The sequence below is a fragment of the Lampetra planeri genome, chromosome 42 (assembly GCF_965212315.1).
Source record: "Lampetra planeri chromosome 42, kcLamPlan1.2.h2, whole genome shotgun sequence".
Taxonomy (NCBI): Eukaryota; Metazoa; Chordata; class Hyperoartia; order Petromyzontiformes; family Petromyzontidae; genus Lampetra; species Lampetra planeri.
In genome coordinates, this window is record NC_136148.1 from 675,087 (window position 1) to 702,032 (window position 26,946).

The 26,946-nt window shown below is 56.5% G+C and overlaps 1 protein-coding gene across 1 annotated transcript in view; it reads left to right on the plus strand.

The window, feature by feature from the left end:
- Positions 1 to 1,679: 1,679 nt before the first annotated feature.
- Positions 1,680 to 26,946, plus strand: part of LOC144732228 (uncharacterized) — a 68,342-nt gene continuing 43,075 nt past the window's right edge. Inside the window, 1 exon segment of the mRNA XM_078613627.1 lies at positions 1,680 to 2,199. Within this exon segment, the coding sequence (XP_078469753.1) occupies positions 2,136 to 2,199 (64 nt within the window). The 5' untranslated portion in view covers positions 1,680 to 2,135.

Below are 26,946 nucleotides of genomic sequence, written 5' to 3' on the forward strand. Positions count from 1 at the left end.
CCACATGCGGAGGACTTGGAGTGCAGGTGCGTGGTGCTGTTGTTGTTGTTGTTTCGTGGTCAGCGCTACGCTGCCCTACGAACCCGGCGACCCGATTTCGATTCCCGTTCACGGCCAACTCCAGTGACGATTATCTGAACCGGTCATGGTCCTCCCCTAGGTCGACTCGGCCTCAAATGAGTACCCGGTGCGGTGTGTAAACATCGCCACCGGGGAGACAAAGGCGGCCGAGCGTGGTGCTGGCCACCCACCCCCTCGTGTGCCGTGCCGGCCTTCATAGGTGCTCGCTAACAACACTTGCCCCCTCCAGCCCGTTAAGGCTACACGGGGGATCTTTGTCTTTGGTAAGCAGCACGAGTGGCCGTACCGGGAATGGGCGCGAAATGACCTCCCCAAAACCCAGACATAAAATACGACTCGAGCTGTGTGAACGCAACATGAAATGTAAAAGGTCATGGAAAGTTCATATCACGCCAGCCTTCGAATCGCACAAACAGGGAAGCCACCACACACGATTGACGAACAACCTCCTCTGGCTTGCAAGTAAATAACTTGTCTACAATGCGGGTAAAGAAGCAGAGGAGGCTCGTGAAGGACGCTGCTGCTGCTGCTGGGCATTGGAGGCAGTCGCCCTTCGGCAACAACAGAGGGCAGGGGAGCTACGCTCACAACAACGAGCCGAGCGCCGGGCGGATAAAACGCAGCGAGTTGGCACACGGTGGGTGCATCTGGGAGTCATCTCGGTCAGTCAACCCATGGCACCTGAGCCTGTCCCGTGGCCTCCTGCCAGCGGGCCTGAGAATACTTCACGTGGCCTCAAAGTGCACCTAGCCTGGCACAATCGTCGTTGTGACATCACCGCCAATTAATGGAAAAAGGCGGTTGTTGTTGTTGAAAGTGATGGCGTTGGTGATGTCGGTGAGACTGATTTTGATGGTATTAGTGATGTTGCTGAGGGTGATGTTGATGGTATTAGTGATGTTGCTGAGGGTGATGATGTTTGGTGATGGTGACTGTGATGGTGGACATCACCAAACTCACCCTCACCTTTCCCTCACCTGTGGGTTCCACCAAAATCCGCAACGCGCATGCGCAGCTTCTGTTCACACTTGGTAGTGCTGATAAGCGCCTCTGCGGACACCAACGGTGATGGAAAGCGGCTATACAATTGCCAATCTGGATACGCGGCCGATTGCCCCGCCCCCTCCGCTGGTATGGGCGGGGCTCGGGAGAGGAAGGCGAGGCCCAAACACCGAGCTGCTCCAATAGGAGGCGTCGAGCTGCCAAGCGGGGGGAGGGGTCGTGGGGGTTGTAGCTGCGCCAATCGGGTTGGGTGAGCACGGCGGTGGGCGTGGCAATTGTGGGGACTCGTAGCCAATCGGCGGCGTTAGGCGAGAGGAGGGGCGTGGTGGGGGGCGTGGCCCAGTCCAGGGGGAGAGGGGGGTGTTGGGGGGTGATGCGGGGGGGGGGGAGCGGCTGTCAGTGGGAGCGGAGCGGGCAACGCGGACCCCGGCTTCACGCCGCGCTCTCGCTCGCAACATTCGCGGGGGGCCACCGTGCTGCTGTGCTGGGGGGCACGGGACCTGGGTGACATTGTTTGGAGCGGCGGCCGGGGTGGTGGGGGGGGCGCCTTGCCTGTGGTGGTGGGAGGAGGGAGTGGGGGGGCGCGAAGCGGGGGGCAGGAGACCCGAGACCCCCTCAGTCGGGGTCTGGGGGGTGTTGTCAGAGTTGAGTTCCCGGCGACGCGAAAGCGCAGGTCGCGGGGGGGGGGGCGGGGGGCTCTCCTCTTCTCCGCGCCTCGCTCCGCCCCCCGCGCACGTGCGGCGCGGCGGGGACAAGTCGGCGGCGGCAGCAGCAGCAGTGGCAGCATCAGCGGCATCAGCGGTGTCGCGGACATCATCATCATCATCGTGACCATCACCATTGCTAACCCCATCACTCTCAGCATCACCTCCCCCGTCGCAAACAACATCACTATCGCGACAACTATCACCACCATCATCATCACCGTTGACACGCGCAACAACAACAAGATCACCACCACACTCATCGCCCCCATCGCCCCCATCATCACCATCATTGACGCACGCACCACCATCATCATCGCCATCGCCCGCGGCGCCGGCGGCTTGGCGATGTCCCGGCGCAAGCAGCGCAACCCGCGCCAGATCAAGCGCAGTCGACCCGGAGCCCTGGCGGGTGAGTGACAGAGTGAGCGAGTGAGTGACAGAGTGAGCGAGTGAGCGAGTGAGTGAGTGACAGAATGAGCGAGTGACAGAGTGAGCGAGTGAGTGACAGAGTGAGCGAGTGAGTGAGTGACAGAATGAGCGAGTGAGTGAGTGACAGAATGAGCGAGTGACAGAGCGAGTGAGTGACAGTGAGTGAGTGAGCGGGTGAGTGACAGAGTGAGTGAGTGACAGAGTGAGCGAGTGAGTGAGTGACAGAGTGAGTGACAGAGTGAGCGAGTGAGTGACAGAGTGAGTGAGTAACGCGGCACACAGGTGAGTGAGCGGTGCTGGCAAGCGAGTGACGCGGTGAGTGATGTGATGTTGTGAGTAGGTTACTCACTTGGGGAGTGAGATCATTGGTGAGTGAGTGGCAAGTGTGTTCGTGACTTGGTGAGCTCTCGTCGTGAGTAACTTTCCTAGTGAGTGATGAGGTTTTCTTGACGTGGTAAATGAGTGTGTTGACGAGTGAGTGCTGGTGAGCGAGTGGCTGGGAAGATGACTTGGTGAGTGAGTGAGATAATTGGTGAGTGACGTGGTGAGTGAGTGTTTGTGAGCGAGTGACTTGGTGAGTGAGTGAATGTGGTTGGTGGTTGAGTTTGGGAGTGAGTGCCACTGTGAGTGTGGTTGGTGAACGGGTGTCTAGCACACGGGTGGATGTTTCACAGAGTTGGTGACGACATGGTGAGTGTGCCAGCGAATGGACGGGGGTCGTCAGTGTGTGAATGAATGAAGAGCGAGCCGGCGAGTGGTTGATTTGGCGGTCTCTCCGCGAGTTACTGAGAGGGTGAGTGAATGAGTCGATGAGTTTGTGAGTGAGAGGGTGAGTGAATGAGTCGATGAGTTTGTGAGTGACAGGGTGAGTGAGTGAATGAGTCAATGAACTTGTGAGTGAGAGGGTAAGTGAGCGAAAGAGTCAATGAACTTGTGAGTGACAGGGTGAGTGAGTGAATGAGTCGATGAGTTTGTGAGTGACAGGGTGAGTGAGTGAATGAGTCTATGAGCTTGTGAGTGACAGTGAGTGAGTGAATTGGTCGATGAGCTTGTGAGTGACAGGTTGAGTGAGTGAATGAGTCGATGAGTTTGTGAGTAAGAGGGTAAGTGAGCGAATGAATCAATTAACTTGTGAGTGAGAGGGTGAGTGAGTGAGTCCATGAACTTGTGAGTGAGCGGGTGAGTGAGTGTATGAGTCTATGAGCTTGTGAGTGACAGGGTGAGTGAGTGAATGAGTCTATGAGCTTGTGACAGGGTGAGTGAGTGAGTGAATTGGTCGATGAGCTTGTGAGTGACAGGGTGAGTGAGTGAATGCCCTGGTGCGAGAGTTCGGCAACCAAAATAAATAGAGGAGACATTTTTTCGTTCGAGCCGCGGTGCCATGTGGACACGAGACGGCGGTCCTTCATAATTCACACGTCGCGATGCAGCAGCAGCCATCAAGAGCCGCCACATGCGTCTCTGGAGCAGCAAGTTGATGAGCCGAGCGCGAGGTGAGGGCCCAGTGGGTGGGTCAGCGTGAACGAGTGAGTACAAGCGGCTGTAGGTGAGCGAGTGCGGTGAGCTGGTGAGCGAAAGGGTGCGTGGGTGAGTGAGTTGGGAGGTGGGTTGGTGAATGGTCGTGTTTCTCCGGAGTTGTACAGCCGCGCGTGCGCCTGGGAGCGACTCACGCGTGGACACAGGGAGGGGGACGCGGGGTTCAGATGTCCACTGAGACTCGCTGAGACAGACTCAAGGAGACGCGGGGATTTGGATGTTCACTGAGACACATTGAGACGGACGCCGGGAGACAGGCGCGTGGGGACACATTGTACACATTGACAGCGGGAGATACGTGCGTGTGACCTCTGCGTGTGTGATGTGTGTGTGATGTGTGTGTGTGATGTGTGGGTGATGTGTGTGTGATGTGTGGGTGATGTGTGATGTGTGGGTGTTGTGTGTGGGTGATGTGTGTGTGTTGTGTGTGTGTTGTGTGGGTGATGTTTGTGTGATGTGTGGGTGATGTGTGTGTGATGTGTGTGTGTGTTGTGTAGGTGATGTGTAGGTGATGTGTGTGTGTGATGTGTGTGTGATGTGTGTGTGTGATGTGTGTGTGTTGTGTAGGTGATGTGTAGGTGATGTGTGTGTGTGATGTGTGGGTGTTGTGTGTGTGATGTGTGGGTGATGTGTGTGTGATGTGTGTGTGATGTGTGGGTGATGTTTGTGTGATGTGTGGGTGATGTGTGTGGGAGTGGTAGTGTAGCAGTTAGCACGCTGCGCTTACGAATCCGTCGACCCGGGGTCGATTCCCGCTCACGGTCAACAACCCCCTCGTGTACCGTGCCGGCATTCATAGGTGCTCGCTAACAGCACTTGCCCCAACAGTCTGCGAAGGCTATACAGGGGATCATTGTTCTTTATTTGTGTGATGTGTGTATGACCACACTGCGCGGTTGAAGTGTGCGTGGGTGATATGTGTATGATGTGTGTGTGAGTACACTGTGTGTGTGAGTACACTGTGTGTGTGAGTACACTGTGTGTATGATGTGTGTGTGGCCACACTGTGTGACCACGTGCGTGTGTGATGTGTGGGTGACCGCACTATGTGTGTGGTGTGTGTGTGGGTAATGTGTGTATGGTGTGTCTATGATGTGTGTTCAAACACCAAATATATACCTTTTTCAAGGCATCAAGTCCGCATTTATTGCCAGAAAGGGTAAAACCTATTTTTTTTTTCATAATTGTTTGATCCTGGCAAAAAGGTCCCATAGATATGATGGGGAGAGGTCGTGTAGCGGTTAGCGCTACGCTGCGCTACGAACCCGGCGACCCGAGTTCGATTCCCGCTCACGGCCAACACCGGTGACGATTATCCGAACCGGTCCTGGGCCTCCCCTAGGTCCACTCAGCCTCAAATGAGTACCTGGTGCGGTGTGTAAACATCGCACGGAGTTAGACTGATTGCTTTAATCTAAGCTGTCTTGTGGTTGTTGTTGTTTGACTTGCATCCCACTGGGATTTTGCACACAGCGTTAGTGTATGGTTCTTTTTTCTGGAATATTTTTGCTGTTTTTTTTCTGTTTGTGCTAAGTCACTTTAAGATGTTTTCTTGTTCATGTTTTTGATTGTTGCGATTGCACCCGAGTCAAGAGCCGATTGAAATGAAACTGAAAAAAACCCAGAAAAAAAATCGCCACTGGGGAGACAAAGGCGGCCGAGCGTGGTGCTGGCCACCCATCCCCTCGTGTGCCGCTCTGGCCTTCATAGGTGCTCGCTAACAGCACTTGCCCCAACATTGTTACAGGCTATACGGGGGGTCTTTGTCGTGTGCTGTGGGTCTGACTCCCCCATCACTGGCAGCTTGATGGGACTGCGGCAATTAGGCACGGGAGTTCTTCGCCTTGCTGATGGTGATGATGGTGGTGGCAGGAGGAGGCGCGGGGGGGGGGGGCTCTTTGCGTGTGGGATGTGCAAATAGGGAGGCACGCAAAGTGTCGGGGTGAGTTTGTGCACTGTACTCCACAAGTATATCGATTTCCACGCGGTGTCACGTGTGCTCTCCCCATCGCACTGTACGTGTTTACACACAATCAGTGCCACCCGCTGTGTGTGCGTGTGTCAGCTGTGTGTGTGTGTCAGCTGTGTGTGTCGGCTGTGTGCCGGCTGTGTGTGCGTGTAGGGCTGTAGGCTGTGTGTGTGTGTCAGCTGTGTGTGTGTGTCGGGCTGTAAGCTATGGGTGTATGCTGTGTGTGTGTGTAGTGAGGAGCGGTGGTGCAGCGGTTATCGCGTTGCGCTACGAACCCGGCGACCCGAGTTCGATTCGCGCTCACGGCCAACACCGCTGACGATTATCCGAACCAGTCCTGGGCCTCCCCTAGGTCGAGTCAAACTCAAACGAGTACCTGGTGCGGTGTGTAAAAATCGCTACTGGGGAAACAAAGGCGGCCGGGCGTGGTGCTGGCCACCCACCCCCTCGTGTGTCGTTCCGGCCTTCATAGGTGCTCGCTAACAGCGCTTGCCCCAACAGCCTGTCACAGGCTTTGTAAGCTGGGTGTGTGTGTAGAATGTTCAGCTCTGAGAGTGTATGAAGTGTCTCCGTGTGAAGGCTGTGTGTAGGCTGTGTGTAGTCTGTGGTGTATAGGCTGTGTGTGCATAGGCTGTGTATATAGCGTGTGTATATGCTGTGTGTGTATATAGGCTGTGTGGTAGGCTGTGCGTGTGTATAGCCTGTGGTGTATAGGCTATGTGTGTGTAGGCTATGTGTGTGTAGGCTATGTGTGTGTAGGCTATGTGTGTGTAGGCTATGTGTGTGTAGGCTATGTGTGTGGAGGCTATGTGTGTGTAGGCTATGTGTGTGTAGGCTATGTGTGTGTAGGCTATGTGTGTGTAGGCTATGTGTGTGGAGGCTATGTGTGTGTAGGCTATGTGTGTGTAGGCTATGTGTGTGTAGGCTATGTGTGTGTAGGCTATGTGTGTGTAGGCTATGTGTGTGTAGGCTATGTGTGTGTAGGCTATGTGTGTGTAGGCTATGTGTGTGTAGGCTATGTGTGTGTAGGCTATGTGTGTGTAGGCTATGTGTGTGTAGGCTATGTGTGTGTAGGCTATGTGTGTGTAGGCTATGTGTGTGTAGGCTATGTGTGTGTAGGCTATGTGTGTGTAGGCTATGTGTGTGTAGGCTATGTGTGTGTAGGCTATGTGTGTGGAGGCTATGTGTGTGTAGGCTATGTGTGTGTAGGCTATGTGTGTGTAGGCTATGTGTGTGTAGGCTATGTGTGTGTAGGCTATGTGTGTGTAGGCTATGTGTGTGGAGGCTATGTGTGTAGGCTATGTGTGTGTAGGCTATGTGTGTGTAGGCTATGTGTGTGGAGGCTATGTGTGTGTAGGCTATGTGTGTGTAGGCTATGTGTGTGGAGGCTATGTGTGTGTAGGCTATGTGTGTGTAGGCTATGTGTGTGTAGGCTATGTGTGTGGAGGCTATGTGTGTGGAGGCTATGTGTGTGTAGGCTGCGCATTGGCCAAGGGGAACGAGTCGCGTTGTGGTTGGGGGGGAGCAGAGGGGGGGGCAGAGGGATTTCAGAGCGCTGTTGGCTGCTGTTAGCGAGCGCCTATTGAGGCCGGCAAGGGGTACACGAGGCCAGAACCATGCCCGGTCGCCTGCCTGCACCAACCCAGGGGTTTAAAGCTGCTCCTGCTGCTGATGCTGCTGATTCTGCTGCTGATGGCACCGCTGATGCTACTGCTGCTGCCATTGCTGCTGATGATCCATTAATAGTGTGACGGGGAGGTGTGATGCAAGGTGTGATGGGAGGTGTAATGCGAGGTGTGATGCGAGGTGGGCCATCCTGCGGTTTGCGAGAATAACTTTGAGTCACGTGACACTCATACGCGGGCTACGACTGCTGCTGCTGCAATGACTGCTGCTGCTACAATGACTGCTGCTGCTACAATGACTGCTGCTGCTACAATGACTGCTGCTGCTGCTACAATGACTGCTGCTGCTATTGCTGCTGCGGGGAGCTGATTGGCAAAGTGGGAGCTCGCCCTGTTTACTGAGCCACCACCAACATCACCACCACCATCATCACCACTACCATCATCATCATCACCACCACCGTCATCATCACCACCATCATCATCATCACCACCATCATCATCACCACCACCATCATCATCATCACCACCATCATCATCATCATCACCACCATCATCATCACCACCACCATCATCATCATCACCACCACCACCACCATCATCATCATCATCACCACCATCATCATCACCACCATCATCATCATCATCAGCACCATCATCATCATCACCACCATCATGATCACCACCACCATCATCATCATCACCACCATCATCAGTGTAATCATCATCAGCAGCCATTGCGAGTGAGTGAACCCACGGAGTGGTGGTGCAGCAGTTAACACACTGCGCTAGGAACTCGGCTACCCCCCCGTTCCCCGTTCGATACCCGAACATAAGTGGCAAGTGATAGGTGACGCGGGGCCTGGGCCTCCCCTTGGTCGGCTCAGCCTCAAACGAATCCCTGATTGCACGTTGCGTGACCATCAGCGCTGGGGAGGCAGGAGCGGCCGTGCGTGGTGCCGGCCACCCACCCCCTCGTGCGCCCTGCCGGCCTTCACGTGATGCGTTGCTCGCTAGCAGCACTTGCCCCTCAAAGTATGTAAGGCTATAAGGGGGATCTTTTGTGTGTGCCCCCCCCCCCCGCACGGCGCACCCCAGCGCATGCTAACGAGCCCTGACCGCACACGTTAAGTGGGACCGTGGGGGGCCCCTAATGAAGGACGTGCCCCTCCACGCCCGCACCCCCTCCGCGTGAAAATAGACCCCTGGGTAGTTTTCATCTCTCGCGATAAGGGCCCCTCCCCACCCACTCCCACCCACCCACTCCCCCACCCACCCACTCCCCACCCGCTCCCCCCCCACCTGCTCTCCCCCCCCTCCCACTCGTTCTCCCTCCATCCACTCCCTCCCCACCCACTCGCTCCCCCCACACCCGCTCCCCCCACCTGCCCCCCCCCGCGCTCTCCCCCTCCCCTCCCTCTCGGCCACGTCTCCTTGCATGACATTGGCCAGGGAATTAGCAGCTTGGAGAGCGCAACTCCTCCTCCTCTCTTGTCTGCTGCCTCCGCTGCCCCCCACTGCCCCCCCCCCGCTACCCCCCCCCCCCAACGCACCCAGGAATATAATAATTATGTTAATCGCTGGGCCGTGTGATTAGAGCCGGGAATGTTAAGTGCTTATCCTGCCAAAATAGATTAACGGTGGGGGGGGGGGGCGCATGAGGGAGGGGGTACGAGGGGGTTGGGGGGTGGTGAGTGGGTTGGTGAGTGAGTGAGCGTCGGGGTGTTGCGCTGTGTGGTGTGTGAGTGGTGGGGTGATGTGTTTTGGCGTGATGATGGAGTGGTGTTGGGTGAGTGGCTTGGTTGGTGAGTGAGTGTCAGGGTGTTTGGTGGAGCGGTGACGCAGTGGTTGGCCTCGCGCTGGACTTTTTGAGCCTGGGCACCACCTGACTCCGAGTCTCGGTCACGGCTAACATCAGTGGCAGCACGTGATATCTCAACCTGTCCGAGGTCCCACCCCTCCACCTTCATCAGCCCGCATTGACCAGCGTGATGGTCAAACAGCCCCTGACACTCGACCGACACGGCGTGGGGCGATCTTCTTCCAGCAGTGGATTGACAAGGAGCTGTGGAAGGTGTTGGACAACTGAGCGAGTCTGTGTCCGGGTGTTGGTGGAGTGAGTGTGGGTGTGAGTGTTGGTGGAGTGAGTGTGGGCGTGAGTGTTGGTGGAGTGAGTGTGGGTGTGAGTGTTGGTGGAGTGAGTGTGGGCGTGAGTGTTGGTGGAGTGAGTGTGGGCGTGAGTGTTGGTGGAGTGAGTGTGGGCGTGAGTGTTGGTGGAGTGAGTGTGGGCGTGAGTGTTGGTGGAGTGAGTGTGGGCGTGAGTGTTGGTGGAGTGAGTGAGTGTGGGCGTGAGTGTTGGTGGAGTGAGTGTGGGCGTGAGTGTTGGTGGAGTGAGTGTGGGCGTGAGTGTTGGTGGAGTGAGTGTGGGTGTGAGTGAGGGGGAGCGGTGGCGCGGTGCTTAGCACGCTGCGGTACGAACCCAGCGACCCGAGTCCGATTCCCGCTCACAGCCAACATCGGTGACGAATTTCTCAACCTGGCCTGTGCCTCCCCTAGGTCTACTCAGCCGTAATGATGAGTACCTGGTGCGGTGCGTAAACATGAGCACTGGGAAGACAAAGACGGCCGGGCGTGGTGCTGGACCCCCTCGAGAGCGCCGCGGTGGTCTTTATAGGTGCTCGCTAACAGCGCTTGCCCCAACAATCAGTGCAGGCTACATGGGGGAGCTTTACCTTTTGTGTGTTTTTCAGGTTTAAAGTTTGAAGTTTGTTTAATCAGCTGTGCGCTGGTGAGCGTGGTGAGAGGCCGGCATTTCCGGCCTCTCACGGTCCCGTGTCAGGCCAGGTGTGTGTGCACGCTGTCTGCCTGCCCCGTGTCAGGTGCAGGTGTGTGTGTGTGCTGTCTGCCTGCCTGCCTGCCCCGTGTCAGGCCAGGTGTGTGTGTCTGTGCTGTCTGCCTGCCCCGTGTCAGGCCAGGTGTGTGTGCTGTCTGCCTGCCCCGTGTCAGGCCAGGTGTGTGTTTGTGTGCTGTCTGCCTGCCCCGTGTTAGGCCAGGTGTGTGTGTGTGTGTGCTGCCTGCCTGCCCCGTGTTAGGTGCAAGTGTATGTGTGTGTGCTGTCTGCCTGTCCCGTGTCAGGCCAGGTGTGTGTGTGTGTGTGTGCTGTCTGCCTGAGTGCCAAACGCAGTAATTTCCAGAGATTCCTCCCCAAATGCTCACTCCCACACACACAAGTCTCTCCCGAAACGCACACACACACATCTATCCACCGCCTCCTTTACGTATCTTTCTGTTTACATGCAAAGAAAATCCAAGCCTCTGGGAGTGCATAATTGCAGAAGCATTGGTTAAGCTCACCAGTTCTGAACCCACGGGGGGCCCTTCATGGAAGGTGCAGGCTGCGGCATGCATCCCGTGCAGGATCATCAACCCCACGTTGCGTTGACAAAACAGCCTGGTAGACAACATTAAACAAATGCCTTGCTCCCACCACTGTGTAGCCCGCACGTGCTGTTGGAGCGAGTGCTGTTCTCCAGCACCTATGAAAGTGAGCACGGGACACGAGGGGGTGGTGTGGCTAATACCGTGTCAGGCCGCCTTTGTCTTCCCAGTGCTGATGTTTACACACCGCACCGATTACTCATTTGAGGCTGAGTCGACCTCGGGGAGGCCCCGGACCCATCGAGATATTCATCACTGATGTTGACCGTGAGCAGGAATCAATCTCGGGTCGCCGGGTTCGTAGCACGGCGCGCTAACCGCAAGAGCAACGCCAGCCGCCGTTCGCCACCAAGTGGCGGTGACGTCACCAAGTGGCGGTGACGTCACCATGGCACTTGTGCCAAGCAAGGTGCACTTTGAGGCCACGTGAAGTGTCTAAGGCTCGTTGGCAGGAGGTCACGGGACAGACCCAGGTGTCACTCGGGTGACTGGCAGATGCACCACCTGTTCCCCCTACTGTGTCAACTTGCTGCATGTTCGGCCCCGTACGCTCCGCTCACTGTCACTCATCTGCCCTCCGATGTTGTTCGAGAGCGACTGTCTCCAACTGCCCAGTAGAATCCTTCACGAGCCTCCTCCATAGGGGCCTATCTTGACACGGTTGGTACCAGTCATCGGAAAGTCCACTCATCTCCACATCCTCCTGTATCACATCAGCCTATCTCTTCTCGAGCCAATGCCATGCCTGATTATTTCCCTCTCTGACCAAAAAACAAGCTGCTTGGGCATGCGGTGGCTGGGCATGCAGTGGCTGGGCGTGTGTGTTACATGACCCAGCCAACGCAGCTTTGCCTGCTGGAAGGAGCTCTGATGATACAGTGTCCAGATTCACACACTCTATTCTGGTTAAACCCAGCTTGGATTGTAGGCAGGCCAGCCTGGATGATTCTAACCGGCGCAGATGGTCCATTAAAGGGGGCCACGTATTGCAGTCATAGAGAATAGAGGGGATAATTCTAACTGAGAAGACCCAAAGCATTGTGGAACGAAAGACAAGGTAGCTTCCACACAGTGTTAGACAGCCGATGAAAATATAATGGCGCTCGACTGATTTGGAGTGAGACCTCTGATGCTAAACTGGAGCTGGTCATAGGCATGCTACTCAAATATGGAAACTCCTCCACTCTCTCCACAACTGCCCCATCATTCATTGGGAGTTGAGAGGGTGGAGTGTTTGATGACACAAAATAACCAGGCATGTTTTTGTGTCAGTGGGGCTGATGGTAAGGCCCCACCTCTTTAATGGAACGCTCCAGGTTTAGGAGCAGAGCCTCCAACTTTTTCTCAGTGCAGCAATTACCAAATCATCAGCATACGTGACATAGTTGGCCCATAGGGAGCCATCCCTCAACCATACCCGGGCATCGATCATCCTTCCGTAGTATCTGTACCAGATGCAGATTCATCTGGGACAGCCATGTAAAGCTTCTTGAACTACGTCATCGAAAACGATGTTAAATAATGTAGGAGCCAGTTGACATCCCTGTCGCGCACTGCAAGGTGAACAGGGAATGGCCCTGACTCCCGGCCAGGTCGTTTTACCCACGTCTCCCGACTATCGTAAAGGTCCTTGATGATTGTGAGCAAGGAGTCACAGACCCCAGAGCACCAATAACAACCCAGACCTTTTGATGGTTATCAGAGGCCTTGACCAGGTCAATCAAGTCGATCCTACACCTCTGCTGTAGCAGGCGGACAGAGAATATGGCGTCTGCAGAACCGCCCTGGCCTGAAACCACATCGTGGCTCTCAGCGTGCCTAGCAAGGCGATGTTGGATAATCCTTTCCAGGACCTTTCGCGGCACACTGATGAGGAAGATACCCCGGTAATTGTTACAATCATTAGGGTCCCCCTTCTTAAAGAGGGGGACCACCACCAGGGCATCCTTTCAATCCTGCGGAACCCGTCCAGTGCTAACCACCGCAAAAGACAAAGATCTGCCATATAGCCTTAAGAGACTATTAGGGCAAGTGATGTCCATGAGCACCTATGAAAACCGACACGGCACACGATAGGGTGGGTGGCCATCACCACGTCTGGTCGCCTTTGTCTCCCCAGTGGCGATGTTTACACATCGCACCGATTACGCATTTGAGTCGACCTGGGCCTCGGTTCAGATAATCGTCACTGAGGTGGAATGGAACTCGGGTCGCCGGGTTCGCAGCAGCAGCAGCAGCAGCGGCGCGCTAACGGCGACACGACCGCTCCCCATGCACATGGACACACACTCGCACTCATCCCAATCCCAAGCCGCCTCATCCCTCAACTCCCCCCCCAGCGACGACCCCTCCTCCACTTCGCTCAGCACCCCCCCCTCCTACCCAACCCACACCGCCCTCGTCTCTCCGCCGCGGCCCTCGGCAAACAGATAAAGGCGCGAGTTAAACCGGGACCCATTAATTTGCAGCGATGTTCGGCGCGATAACAGCCGAGGCGCAGATAATGGGGCCGATAAGACGCCGCCGCCGCCTCGGCCCGGCCCGGCCCGCGGAGTCTGCATCGCCGCTGCTGCTGCTGCTGCCGCCGCCGCCGCCGCCGCCGCCGCTGCTGCTGCTGCCCCCGTGACGGTCTCTGCGCGGCGGGGCGCTCTGCGCGCTCCGATAGGGAGGGCCGCCTCCTCCGTTCCCATCACTTAGCGCGATAAGGGCAACGCCGCGCAGCAGAATACGGCCCCGGCGGTGGCTCTGCCTGATTACAGTGTCTGGATATTCTCGATAATGCGTTGATAAATTATGGCTGTATTAGGCATGAAAAAGAGAGGGAGAGAGAGCGGGGGGGGGGAGTGTGTGTGAGAGAGATCCGGAGAAATGTGACGCTCTGAGATACATACGGCCAGGCACACGTGCAGATATAACGCGGTACAAAGACAAAGGTCCCCCAGCCTTTAACATGCGGGAGCGAGTGGCCATCACCACGCCCGGCCGCCTTTGTCTCCCCAGTGGCGATGTTTACACACCGCACCAGGTACTCATTTAAGGCTGAGTCGACCTACGAGAGGCCCAGGACCGGTTCAGATAATCGTCACTGGTGTTGACCGTGAGCGGGAATCAAACCCCGGTCGCCAGGTTCATAGCGCAGAGCGCTAACCACAACACTACCGCTCCCCACCTAGACATACAACACACACAGACAGACACACACAGACACACACACAGACACGCACACACACAGACATACAACACACAGAGGCACACATACAACAACACACACAGACATGCACGCACACACAGACATGCACGCACAGAGAGCATATCCACAGACTCGCACACCGACATACAACACAGAAACACCGACGTGCACACGACGCATAGACACAAAGACAAAGATTCCCCGTGTAGCCTACCAGACTGTTGGGGCAAGTGCTGTTAAGCGAGCAGCTATTAAGGCCGGAACAGCACACGAGGGGTGGGTGACCAGCACCACGCCCGGCCGCCTTTGTCTCCCCAGTGGCGATATTAACACACCGCACCAGGTACTCGTTTGAGGCTGAAGCCCAGGACCGGTTTAAGTTCATTGTCACCGGTGTTGGCCGTGAGCGGGAATCGAACTCGGTTCGCTGGGTTCATAGCGCGGCGTAGCGCGAACCGCTCCACCACCGCTCCCCACACACACACACAGAGACGCACACACACACAGAGACGCACACACACACAGAGACACTCACAGAGAGACACAGAGACACATACACAGAGACACACAGAGAGACACAGAGAGAGACGCACATACACAGAGACACACACACAGCCGTACATCCACACAGAGACGCACACACCAACAGAGAGACACACACAGAGACACACACAGACGCACACACACACAGAGACACACACACACATCCGTACATCCACACAGAGACGCACACACCAACAGAGAGACACACACAGAGAGACACACACAGAGACGCACACACACAGCCGCACATCCACACAGACGCACACACAAACAGAGAGACACACACAGAGAGACACACACAGACGCACACACAGAGAGACACACACACAGAGACACACACACAGAGACACACACAGAGACACACACACACAGAGACACAGTGAGACACACAGAGACACAGAGACACACAGAGACACACACACAGAGACACTCACACAGAGACACACACACAGAGAGACACACACAGAGAGACACACACAGAGAGACACACACACAGAGAGACACACACAGAGAGACACACACACAGAGAGACACACACACAGAGAGACACACACACAGAGAGACACACACACAGAGAGACACACACACAGAGAGACACACACACAGAGAGACACACACACAGAGAGACACACACAGAGAGACACACACACAGAGAGACACACAGAGAGACGTGCGGAACTTTGCGCTGAGTTTGGTCTCTAAGCCCGAGGCAGGGAGCCGCAGTGTGAGAGCGGCTCCAGATTGAGAGCAGAGATAGTGGCCGTGTGTCTGTGTGTGCGTGTGTGTCTGTGTGTGTGTGTCTGTGTGTGTGTGTCTCTGTGTGTGTCTGTGCGTGCGTGTGTGTCTGTCTGTGTGTGTGTGTCTGTGTGTGCGTGTGTGTCTGTGTGTGTGTGTCTGTGTGTGCGTGTGTCTGTGCGTGTGTGTCTGTGTGTGCGTGTGTCTGTGTGTGCGTGTGTGTCTGTGCGTGTGTGTCTGTGTGTGTGTCTGTGCGTGTGTGTCTGTCTGTGTGTGTGTGTCTGTGTGTGTGTGTCTGTGCGTGTGTCTGTGTGTGCGTGTGTGTCTGTCTGTGTGTGCGTGTGTGTGTCTTTGTGTGCGTGTGTGTGTCTGTGCGTATGTGTCTGTGTGTGCGTGTGTCTGTGTGTGCGTGTGTCTGTGTGTGCGTGTGTGTCTGTCTGTGTGTGTCTGTGCGTGTGTGTCTGTGTGTGTGTCTGTGCGTGCGTGTGTGTCTGTCTGTGTGTGTGTGTCTGTGCGTGTGTGTCTGTGTGTGCGTGTGTCTGTGTGTGCGTGTGTGTCTGTCTGTGTGTGTGTGCGTGTGTGTGTGTCTTTGTGTGCGTGTGTGTGTCTGTGCGTATGTGTATGTGTGTGCGTGTGTCTGTGTGTGCGTGTGTCTGTGTGTGCGTGTGTGTCTGTGTGTGTCTGTGCGTGTCTGTCTGTGTGTGTGTCTGCGTGTGTGTCTGTGCGTGCGTGAGTGTGTCTGCGCGTGTGTGTCTGTGTGTGTCTATGTGTGTCTATGTGTCTGTGTGTGTGTGTGTCTGTACGTGTGTGTCTGTGCGTGCGGCTGTGGCACCGTGCACTGTGTGTGTGGGGAGCGGTGGCACAGTTGTTAGCGTGGCTGGACTGCGATACCCGCTCATGGTCACCAGCATCACTGACGATTATCTAAACCGGGCTTGGGCATCCCCTCGGTCGACTCAGCCTCAAATGATTACCTGGCGTGGTTTGTAAACAGCACTGGGGAGACAAAGGCGGTCGGGCGTGGTTCTGATCACTCGCCCCCTTCGGGTGCCTTCATAGGTGGGCAATAACAGCACTTGACCCAAACGTGTACGAAGGGTATTAGGGGGATCTTTGTATTTGGTGTGTGTGTGTTGCACGCCGCACATCAGGAGCAGGGAGCGTGGTGGGTTGTGTGGGTTGACGCGTACGTGTGTGATGGGGTGGGTGGAGGTGTGGTGGGTGGTGTGTGTGGGGGGGGCTGAGAAGGGGGGGGGCACACCAGGCCCTATCAATGCTATCTCTGAATCTTTTCTCACTCCCTGAACAGGCTGTTGTTTTTAGCCTTATCAGCGCCGCTCCAAATGCGAGTAAATTTGTGTATAGATTGCGCCGTGCCACACGACTATCGCCCAATTTATTACAGAGGCAGAGAGGGGATGGAGTTATGGGCGGCGCGGGCCCTGCTGCACTCCTCTGATAAAATTGTGCTGCTGCTGCTGCTCCTGCTGCTGCTGCTGCCCACGACTAATAATAATCATCATGCCGCTGCTGCTGCTGCCGTGAGCTGAGGGAGCGGTGAGCTGAGGGCGGTGAGCTGAGAAGTGAGCTGAGGGCGGTGAGCAGAGAGGACGGTGAGCTGAGAAGTGAGTTGAGAGGGCGGTGAGCTGAGAGGGTGGTGAGTTGAGGGAGCGGTGAGTTGAGAGGGCGGTGAGCTGAGAGGGCGGTGAGCTGAGAGGGGGGAGCTGAGAGGGTGGTGAGCTCGGAGAGAGGGGAGCTGAGAGGGTGGTGAGCTGAGAGGGCGGTGAGTTGAGGGAGCGGTGAGTTGAGAGGGCGGTGAGTTGAGAGGGCGGTGAGCTGAGAGGGCGGTGAGCTGAGAGGGCGGTGAGCTGAGAGGGGGGAGCTGAGAGGGCGGTGAGCTGAGAGGGTGGTGAGTTGAGGGAGCGGTGAGTTGAGAGGGCGGTGAGCTGAGAGGGCGGTGAGCTGAGAGGGGGGAGCTGAGAGGGTGGTGAGTTGAGAGGGCGGTGAGTTGAGAGGGCGGTGAGTTGAGAGGGCGGTGAGTTGAGAGGGTGGTGAGTTGAGGGAGCGGTGAGTTGAGAGGGCGGTGAGCTGAGAGGGCGGTGAGCTGAGAGCGCGGGACCTCTCACCGGGACCTCCGCCACCCCACCACGGCGAGTGGGAATGGAGAGTTTGTGAGCGTGCGGAGCGGTGGCGCAGCAGATAGCGCGCTGCCCTTTGAACCTGGCGGCCCGGATTCGATTCCCACTCACGGCCAACATCGGTCCTGGGCCTCCACTGGGTCGACTCAGCATTAAATTAGTACCTGATGCGGTACGTAAGGGAGAACAAAGCGCCATCACACAGTGTGTCAGTTTGCAGTGTCGGCCATCATAGGCGTTTTCTAACAAGCACTTGGCCCAACAGTTTGTGGAGGCTACATGGGGGAATTTTGTCTGAGTGAGTCTGTGTGCGGTGATTGCACATCCAGCCCCATGCCCAACGTGACTCCCCCCTCCTTTCACCCCCCTCGCCCCCCCCCCCCTCACCCCCCCATCACCCTGGGCCACTCATCCCGACGTGAGTTACAGTCGCATCCCCAACGCCTGTGGGAGCGGAGGGCGCGAGGGAGAGTGCGGAGGAGGATGTGAAAGTGTGAGAGAGCATTTGCGAGTGTGTGGGAGTGAGTGAGAGTGTGTGAGAGAGTGTGAGTGTGAGAGAGTTTGAGAGAGCGAGAGTGTGAGAGAGTGTGCGTGTGAGAGTGTGAGTGTGAGAGAGTGTGAGTGTGAGAGAGTGTGAGTGTGAGAGAGTGTGAGTGTGAGAGAGTGTGAGTGTGAGAGAGTGTGTGTGAGTGTGTGAGTGTGTGTGAGAGTGTGAGAGTGTGAGTGTGTGTGATTGTGTGAGTCATGTGAAATTTTACTGACACAGTGCCACACACTGACACTGACACACTGACACACACAGACACACTGACACTGACACGCTGACAGTGACACACTGACACAGTGACACACTGACAGAGTGACACAGTGACACACTGGGACACTGACACACTGGGACACAGTGACACACTGACACAGTGACACGCTGACACACTTACACACTGACACACTGACACACAGACACACACTGACACACAGTGACACGCTGACACACTTACACACACTGACACACACTGACACACACAGACACACTGACACACACTGACACACACTGACACACTTACACACAGATACACTGGGACACTGACACACTGGGACACTGACACACTGACACACTTACACACACTGACACACAGACACACTGGGACACTGGGACACTGACACACTGGGACACTGACACACTGGGACACTGACACACTGACTGTGTTTACCGTGTGTGTGTTTACCGTGTGTGTGTGTTTACCGTGTGTGTGTTTACCGTGTGTGTGTTTACCAGCTGTGTGTGTTTACCGTGTGTGTGTTTACCGTGTGTGTGTGTTTACCGTGTGTGTGTTTACCGTGTGTGTGTTTACCGTGTGTGTGTTTACCGCGTGTGTGTGTTTACCGTGTGTTTGTTTACCGTGTGTGTGTTTACCGTGTGTGTGTTTACCAGCTGTGTGTGTTTACCGTGTGTGTGTTTACCGTGTGTGTGTTTACCGTGTGTGTGTTTACCGTGTGTGTGTTTACCGTGTGTGTGTTTACCGTGTGTGTGTTTACCAGCTGTGTGTGTTTACCGTGTGTGTGTTTACCGTGTGTGTGTTTACCAGCTGTGTGTGTTTACCGTGTGTGTGTTTACCGTGTGTGTGTTTACCAGCTGTGTGTGTTTACCGTGTGTGTGTTTACCGTGTGTGTGTTAACCGTGTGTGTGTTTACCGTGTGTGTGTTTACCAGCTGTGTGTGTTTACCGTGTGTGTGTTTACCGTGTGTGTGTTTACCAGCTGTGTGTGTTTACCGTGTGTGTGTTTACCGTGTGTGTGTTAACCGTGTGTGTGTTTACCGTGTGTGTGTTTACCAGCTGTGTGTGTTTACCGTGTGTGTGTTTACCGTGTGTGTGTTTACCGTGTGTGTGTTTACCGTGTGTGTGTTTACCGTGTGTGTGTTTACCGTGTGTGTGTTTACCGTGTGTGTGTTTACCGTGTGTGTGTTTACCGTGTGTGTGTTTACCAGCTGTGTGTGTGTTTACCGTGTGTGTGTTTACCGTGTGTGTGTTTACCGTGTGTGTGTTTACCGTGTGTGTGTTTACCGTGTGTGTGTTTACCGTGTGTGTGTTTACCGTGTGTGTGTTTACCGTGTGTGTGTTTACCAGCTGTGTGTGTGTTTACCGTGTGTGTGTGTTTACCGTGTGTGTGTTTACCGTGTGTGTGTTTACCGTGTGTGTGTTTACCGTGTGTGTGTTTACCGTGTGTGTGTTTACCAGCTGTGTGTGTTTACCGTGTGTGTGTTTACCGTGTGTTTACCGTGTGTGTGTTTACCGTGTGTGTGTTTACCGTGTGTGTGTTTACCGTGTGTGTGTTTACCAGCTGTGTGTGTTTACCGTGTGTGTGTTTACCGTGTGTTTACCGTGTGTGTGTTTACCGTGTGTGTGTTTACCGTGTGTGTGTTTACCGTGTGTGTGTTTACCGTGTGTGTGTTTACCGTGTGTGTGTTTACCGTGTGTGTGTTTACCGTGTGTGTGTTTACCGTGTGTTTGTTTACCAGCTGTGTGTGTTTACCGTGTGTGTGTTTACCGTGTGTGTGTTTACCGTGCGTGTGTTTACCGTGTGTGTGTTTACCGTGTGTGTGTTTACCGTGTGTGTGTTTACCGTGTGTGTGTTTACCAGCTGTGTGTGTTTACCGTGTGTGTGTTTACCGTGTGTTTACCGTGTGTGTGTTTACCGTGTGTGTGTTTACCGTGTGTGTGTTTACCGTGTGTGTGTTTACCGTGTGTTTGTTTACCAGCTGTGTGTGTTTACCGTGTGTGTGTTTATCGTGTGTGTGTTTACCGTGTGTGTGTTTACCGTGTGTGTGTTTACCGTGTGTGTGTTTACCGTGTGTGTGTTTACCGTGTGTGTGTTTACCGTGTGTGTGTGTTTACCGTGTGTGTGTTTACCGTGTGTTTACCGTGTGTGTGTTTACCGTGTGTGTGTTTACCGTGTGTGTGTTTACCGTGTGTGTGTTTACCGTGTGTGTGTTTACCGTGTGTGTGTTTACCGTGTGTGTGTTTACCGTGTGTTTACCGTGTGTGTGTTTACCGTGTGTGTGTTTACCGTGTGTGTGTTTACCGTGTGTGTGTTTACCGTGTGTTTGTTTACCAGCTGTGTGTGTTTACCGTGTGTGTGTTTACCGTGTGTGTGTTTACCGTGTGTGTGTTTACCGTGTGTGTGTTTACCGTGTGTGTGTTTACCGTGTGTGTGTTTACCGTGTGTGTGTTTACCGTGTGTGTGTTTACCGTGTGTGTGTTTACCGTGTGTGTGTTTACCGTGTGTGTGTTTACCGTGTGTTTGTTTACCAGCTGTGTGTGTTTACCGTGTGTGTGTTTACCGTGTGTGTGTTTACCGTGTGTGTGTTTACCGTGTGTGTGTTTACCGTGTGTGTGTTTACCGTGTGTGTGTTTACCGTGTGTGTGTTTACCGTGTGTGTGTTTACCGTGTGTTTACCGTGTGTGTGTTTACCGTGTGTGTGTTTACCGTGTGTGTGTTTACCGTGTGTGTGTTTACCGTGTGTTTGTTTACCAGCTGTGTGTGTTTACCGTGTGTGTGTTTACCGTGTGTGTGTTTACCGTGTGTGTGTTTACCGTGTGTGTGTTTACCGTGTGTTTGTTTACCAGCTGTGTGCGCGTGCGGTCTCCTACCCATCGTACCCCCCCACCTCTCGCTTGCGCCCAACAAGGTCAAGAGAAACAAACACCAATCACTCACCAATCACTCACCAATCACTCACTCGCCACCGCACAGATCTCGCGATGAGATGGGCGATAGCGAGCTATGGAGGGAGGGAGGGAGGGCGAGGAAGGCAGCGAGGGAGATCTGGAGTCTGAGCAGATGTGGCGGGGAGATAGCGAGGGATGATGATGCTGCTGCTGATGATGTTTATGACGAGACGCAGGTGTCTGCGAGCCGCGGGGACGTCTCCTCGCCGCTTGTGCTTCGTCAGGGCGCACGCTGCCGCTGCCGCTGCTGCTACTGCCGCTGCTGCCGCTGCTGCTGCTGCTGCCGCTGCTGCCGCTGCTGCTGCTGCTGCCGCTGCTGCTGCCGCTGCCTGCGGAGTGATCGCGCGATTGGCACGGGCTGGGGCCGCTTGCTAGCGGCACAGGCTGGCGGGACGGGATGGTGGGGAATGTGGAAAATTCCACATTCCCCACTATCTGGAGCAGGGAATCACTCGGGACTTCGCTCGCTCTGTTCGCTCCGTGAGCCTCAGTGTCACAGCTGCAATCCCGCCACGAATCACGGGACAAGTCACCCTCGATGCGTGGTGATGCCGCGTGTCTCTCTCTGTGTGTTGAGTGTCTCTGTGTGTCTCTGTGTGTCTCTGTGTGTTGAGTATCTCTGTGTGTCTCTGTGTGTCTCTGTGTGTCTCTGTGTATCTCTGTGACTCTGTGTGTCTCTGTGTGTTGAGTATATCTGTGTGTCTCTGTGTGTCTGTGTGTGTCTCTGTGTGTTGAGTATCTCTGTGTGTCCCTGTGTGTCTCTGTGTGTCTCTGTGTGTCTCTGTGTGTTGAGTATATCTGTGTGTCTCTGTGTGTCTGTGTGTGTCTCTGTGTGTTGAGTATCTCTGTGTGTCTCTGTGTGTCTCTGTGTGTCTGTGTGTGTCTCTGTGTGTTGAGTATCTCTGTGTGTCCCTGTGTGTCTCTGTGTGTCTGTGTGTGTCTCTGTGTGTTGAGTATCTCTGTGTGTCCCTGTGTGTCTCTGTGTGTCTGTGTGTGTCTCTGTGTGTTGAGTATCTCTGTGTGTCCCTGTGTGTCTCTGTGTGTCTGTGTGTGTCTCTGTGTGTTGAGTATCTCTGTGTGTCCCTGTGTGTCTCTGTGTGTCTGTGTGTGTCTCTGTGTGTTGAGTATCTCTGTGTGTCCCTGTGTGTCTCTGTGTGTCTCTGTGTATCTCTGTGTGTCCCTGTGTGTCTCTGTGTGTCTGTGTGTGTCTCTGTGTGTCTGTGTGTGTCTCTGTGTGTTGAGTATCTCTGTGTGTCTGTGTGTGTCCCTGTGTGTCTCTGTGTGTCCCTGTGTGTCTCTGTGTGTGTCTGTGTGTGTGGAACGGTTGGCAAACCCGGCACCCGTTATTTGATTCCCGCTCAGGGCGAGCAACACCGGTAACGATTATCTGAACCGTTCCTGGGTCTCCCTTAAGTCGCTTCAGACTCCAACGAGTACCTGGTGCGGTGTGTAAACATCACCACTGCGGAGACAAAGGCGGCCGCGCGCGGTGTAGCCCACCCACCCCCTTGTTTTCCGTGCCAGCCTTAATAGGTGCTCCTCGCAAACAGCACTTGCTCCAACAACCTGTTAAAGGCACAGGGGGCGGGGATTTTTATCTTTGTTTGTCGTGTGTGCGTGTGTGTGACCAGAGTTGTGTAACCTTATTGACAGCGGTCACGCGAGCGCCGTGCAATCCGTTCATCATCATCACCGCCGCCCTTCGCCGCTCTCAGCCTGCGAGCGCTTCTCTGCCGGACGATGATCTCCTCATCGTCCGCCAGGAGAGCGCTCGCACGCTCCTCATTGTCCCCCAGGAGAGCGCTCGCACGCTCCTCATCGTGCGCCACAAGAGCGCTCGCACGCTCCTCATCGTGCGCAGGAAGAGCGCTCGCACGCTCCTCATCGTGCGCCACAAGAGCGCTCGCACGCTCCTCATCGTGCGCAGGAAGAGCGCTCGCACGCTCCTCATCGTCCGCCACAAGAGCGCTCGCACGCTCCTCATCGTCCGCAGGAAGAGCGCTCGCACGCTCCTCATCGTCCGCAGGAAGCGGTCGAGTCGGCGGAGCCGGAGCTGTGACGGGCGAGTTTGAGTCGTGCTCCCGAGCGATGGCACGCTCCGCTTCTCCCCGCTCGCCATCCCCCTCTCGCGAGGGGCCGCGTTGCCGATCCACCGCTGGATGGAGGCCTCCTCCTGCCATCGCCGTCCGTCGCTAAGGACGCCGGCGCAGTCAGCCGTCCGGCTCCGGCGCGCGAGCATATTCGCCGCTCCGTCTCCGTGCGTTGTCGAGAACGTGGCCTTCCCCCAAGGGCCCCGCTCGCTTCCCGGAAGTCTGCTGGCCCGCACGAGCCCAGCCCGCTCCTGTGATTGCGGGCGTGCGTCTCTCCCGCTCTCCGTGTTGGCGTGGCCCAGCGGTGCCTCGCGGAGCCTCTCGGTTCCAGTGGCCGCCGCCGGCTCCGACTGCGGCGTGCGGCCTTGACCGGAGCGCAACTCCGAGCCGCCTGCTGCACCCACAGCGGTGTGGACGATCCCCTGACGTCGAGCGCAAGAGTAGGCCGTTGTGTGCCGGTGCCGGGGTCGTCATTTTTGACGTGACAATGGCACCGTCACTCCGTCGGGATCCCACAGCGGCAGCGACAATCAGCGCCCCCCGACCGGCACGCTGATGCCCCCGGGTCGCTCTTGCAAACGAGACTCCACCCCGGGCAGCTCTCGAGGTCTCAGCTCACCCGGCGGTTCAACAAAATCAACGTGAACTCTCTCCGACCTTTGTTCCATGCCGCTCTTTTCGGCAGCGTCTGCGTTTCTGCCCCACGCGTCCTGGCGATGGGTGATGATGCCGATCTCTCTCCTCGCGGGGGGGGGGGGGGGGGGTTTCGCTACCCGATTTTCCCGAGCGCTGCTCCTCCCTGCGCTCCCTCCACCTCTCCGCGTCTCCGGCGGCGCGATGCCGTGGCTCGTGTCGACCCAGCGTCTCCCTCGTGCCGCGTTAAGACGTGAGCCATGGGGGGTGCGGAACCTGCAGCCCGCGGGTCAACCGCAGGTCAACCGCGGGTCAAACGCGGGTCGAACGTGACTTCATCTCGCACGGCCTGTGGCCAACGTGGGCACCGCCACTTCGAGTGCGGCACGCAGACGACGTCCATCCGTCACCGCACGAGCGCCGGAGCCACGTCGGAGCCGCCCGGAGTTGGGATGGGGGTGGAGATTGTCGACCTGGCAGCAGGGCCGCGTGTCGCGCCGTTGCCCTCTGCCCGCGTTGTGATCGCGTGGCGATGTTGGCGTTGTGATCGCGTGGCGATGTTGGCGTTCGTGCCGAACGTTCGAGCTCCGACGGTGGCGCCCGAAAGTCCTGACGCGGTGCGGGAGAGGTTCGACGCACGGCAGCGATTGGCAGCTGGCAGCAGAGCGCGCAAAGCAGGATCGAGAGGCAGGAAGAGGATTGGACAATGGCATGACCCTCGCTGTGAAGGGAAGTGAACGGGGGGGGGGGGACGCGATGGCCGAGGGTGGAGCGTGACAGCTGAGCTGCAGCCAAGGGATGGAGCGCACCCGAGACACGCGGAGAGAGAGGGAGCCGCACGTCCGGCGCGGAGACGGAGCGATGAGTGAAATCAGCTCGTCGAGCGCTTGGCGGAGGCCTTCATCCAGCAGTGGATTGACCGTGGCTGCTGCTGACGCCGATGACAGTGGCGAGGTGCTGGTGGTGTCTGTGCCGCCGTGGGCCCAGCGTGGTCCCTGCGTAACGGGACGCGCGCGGTAGCGGACGCGGTAGCGGACGCGGGGAGCCATCGCCGCGCGGGGTTTATGGCCCCAGCAGCGAACGCCGCTGCCGCCGCTGGGGCTGTAACTCCGTGACGACACCCGCCCGCCCGCCCGCGGTGCGCTACGCGGCATTCTCACAATGCCAGAGCAGAGTGTGTGCGGCGTGTGTGTGTGTATGTACGTGTGTGTGTGTGTCCACATGTGTGTGTGTGCGTGCGTGCGTGTGAGTCCATGTGTGTATGTGCGTGCGTGTGCGTGCGTGCATGTGAGTCCGTGTGTGTGTGTGTGCGTGCGTGTGTGCGTGTAGCGTGCGTGTGTGTACGGGGAGCGGTGGTGCTCTACGAACGTGGCGACCCGGGCTCGATTCCCGCTCAAGGTCAACACCGGTCACGATTATCTGAACCGGTCCTGGGCCTCCCCTAGGTCGACTAAGCCTCAACTGAGTACCTGGCGCGGTGTGTAGTAAACATCGCCACTGGGGAGACAAAGGCGGCCGGGCGTGGTATTGGCCACCCATTCCATCGTGTGCCGCACGTGCCGGCCTGTATAGGTGCTCGCGAACAGCACTTTCCCCTACAGTCTGCTAATGCTATACGGGGGGGGGGGGGTCTTTGTGTGTGCGTGCACACACACACGTGCACACACACGCGCACACACACGCGCACACACACGCGCACACACACACACGCACACACACACCGTGTACACGTAAGCACACACGTGGGGGGGGGCAAGCCGTTGTCACAGATTGCAACACGTGGCCTCGCTATCAGCGAACTCATCTGGGCGACTGAAAATAGTTTTGGCCGCGATAAGGAGGAGGGGAGAGCGGTGCTTCTGAGATAGTGGCGGGCGGCGTGGGTGCTGGGTGAGCGGCAGGGCGAGTGGAGCGAGTGGAGTGCGGAGCGGTGGGTGATGATTGGGAGCGGGGTGGGGGTGGTGAAGTGATGTGAGCTCTGGGTTGGCAAACAGTGCGAGTCACGCAAAGCACGCGGGGTGGGAGGAGGAGGTGGGGGGCAGAGACACGATGGTGCGGGAGCTGCATCGGGGCGTCCCGTGTGTGTGTGTGTGTCAGCGTGTGTGTGTGTGTGTCAGCGTGTGTGTGTGTCAGCGTGTGTGTGTGTCTGCCTCGTTTCAGGTTGTACGCGCGTGCGTTGTAGTTTCAGGTTGTACGTGCGTGTGTGTGTGTCAGCGTGTGTGTGTGTCAGCGTGTGTGTGTGTCAGCGTGTGTGTGTGTGTGTCAGCGTGTGTGCGTGTCAGCGTGTGTGCGTGTCAGCGTGTGTGTCAGCGTGTGTATGTGTCAGCGTGTGTGTGTGTCAGCGTGTCTGTGTGTCAGCGTGTCTGTGTGTCAGCTACCACGTGTCGCACGAGCGGCTCTCCCCTCGATGATGATGATGATGAGCGATGTTGACGATGGTGGTGATGGCAGCGATGTGATCTCGGTCAGAATACTATCTCACGGGGGCAGGCTTCGGGTTAGATGTCGGGGTCAGGTTTGGAAAAGGGGGGCATCGATGATCGTGGCAATCCCCCCCTCCCTCCCACCTCCTCCGCGCTGCCCGGGAACTATCGGGGGGATCATTATGCACAAACGAGGCGTGGTATCGGCCCTCTCCATCACGAGCTGTTTGTGTTCTTATCGGGCAAATACAGTGGTGGGAGTCAACAGCGTGGGGTTGTCATGGGGACATCGTAGGAAAAAGGTCAGCGTGGGCCCCTATCGCATCGCGAGCGAGAGGGGGGAAGGAGGAGTGGGAGTGGGAGAGCGGTTGCGAGTGTTGGGGAAGAAGTGCCGATGAGCGACGGAGGAACGAATTCACCCCCCTGCTCCCTTCCCTCAGCCGTCCGTCCCTTCCTCCGTCTCGTTCATCCCGTCAGTCACGTGCCCCCCCCCCCCCCGGGGGCCGCGTCTTCTCCGCGTTGTCTCGACGCGAGCTCAAACCCCGGGCCGCTTTCCGACGTTCGCCGTCCCGTCGGCAGAGGCGGCAGGGCTCTGCTCGAAGCCGAGCGCCGCTGAACTGCCCAGCGTTTAATAGGCGAGGGGGGGGGGCCCCCCCCCCTCTCTCCGTGAGGTCTGGGTC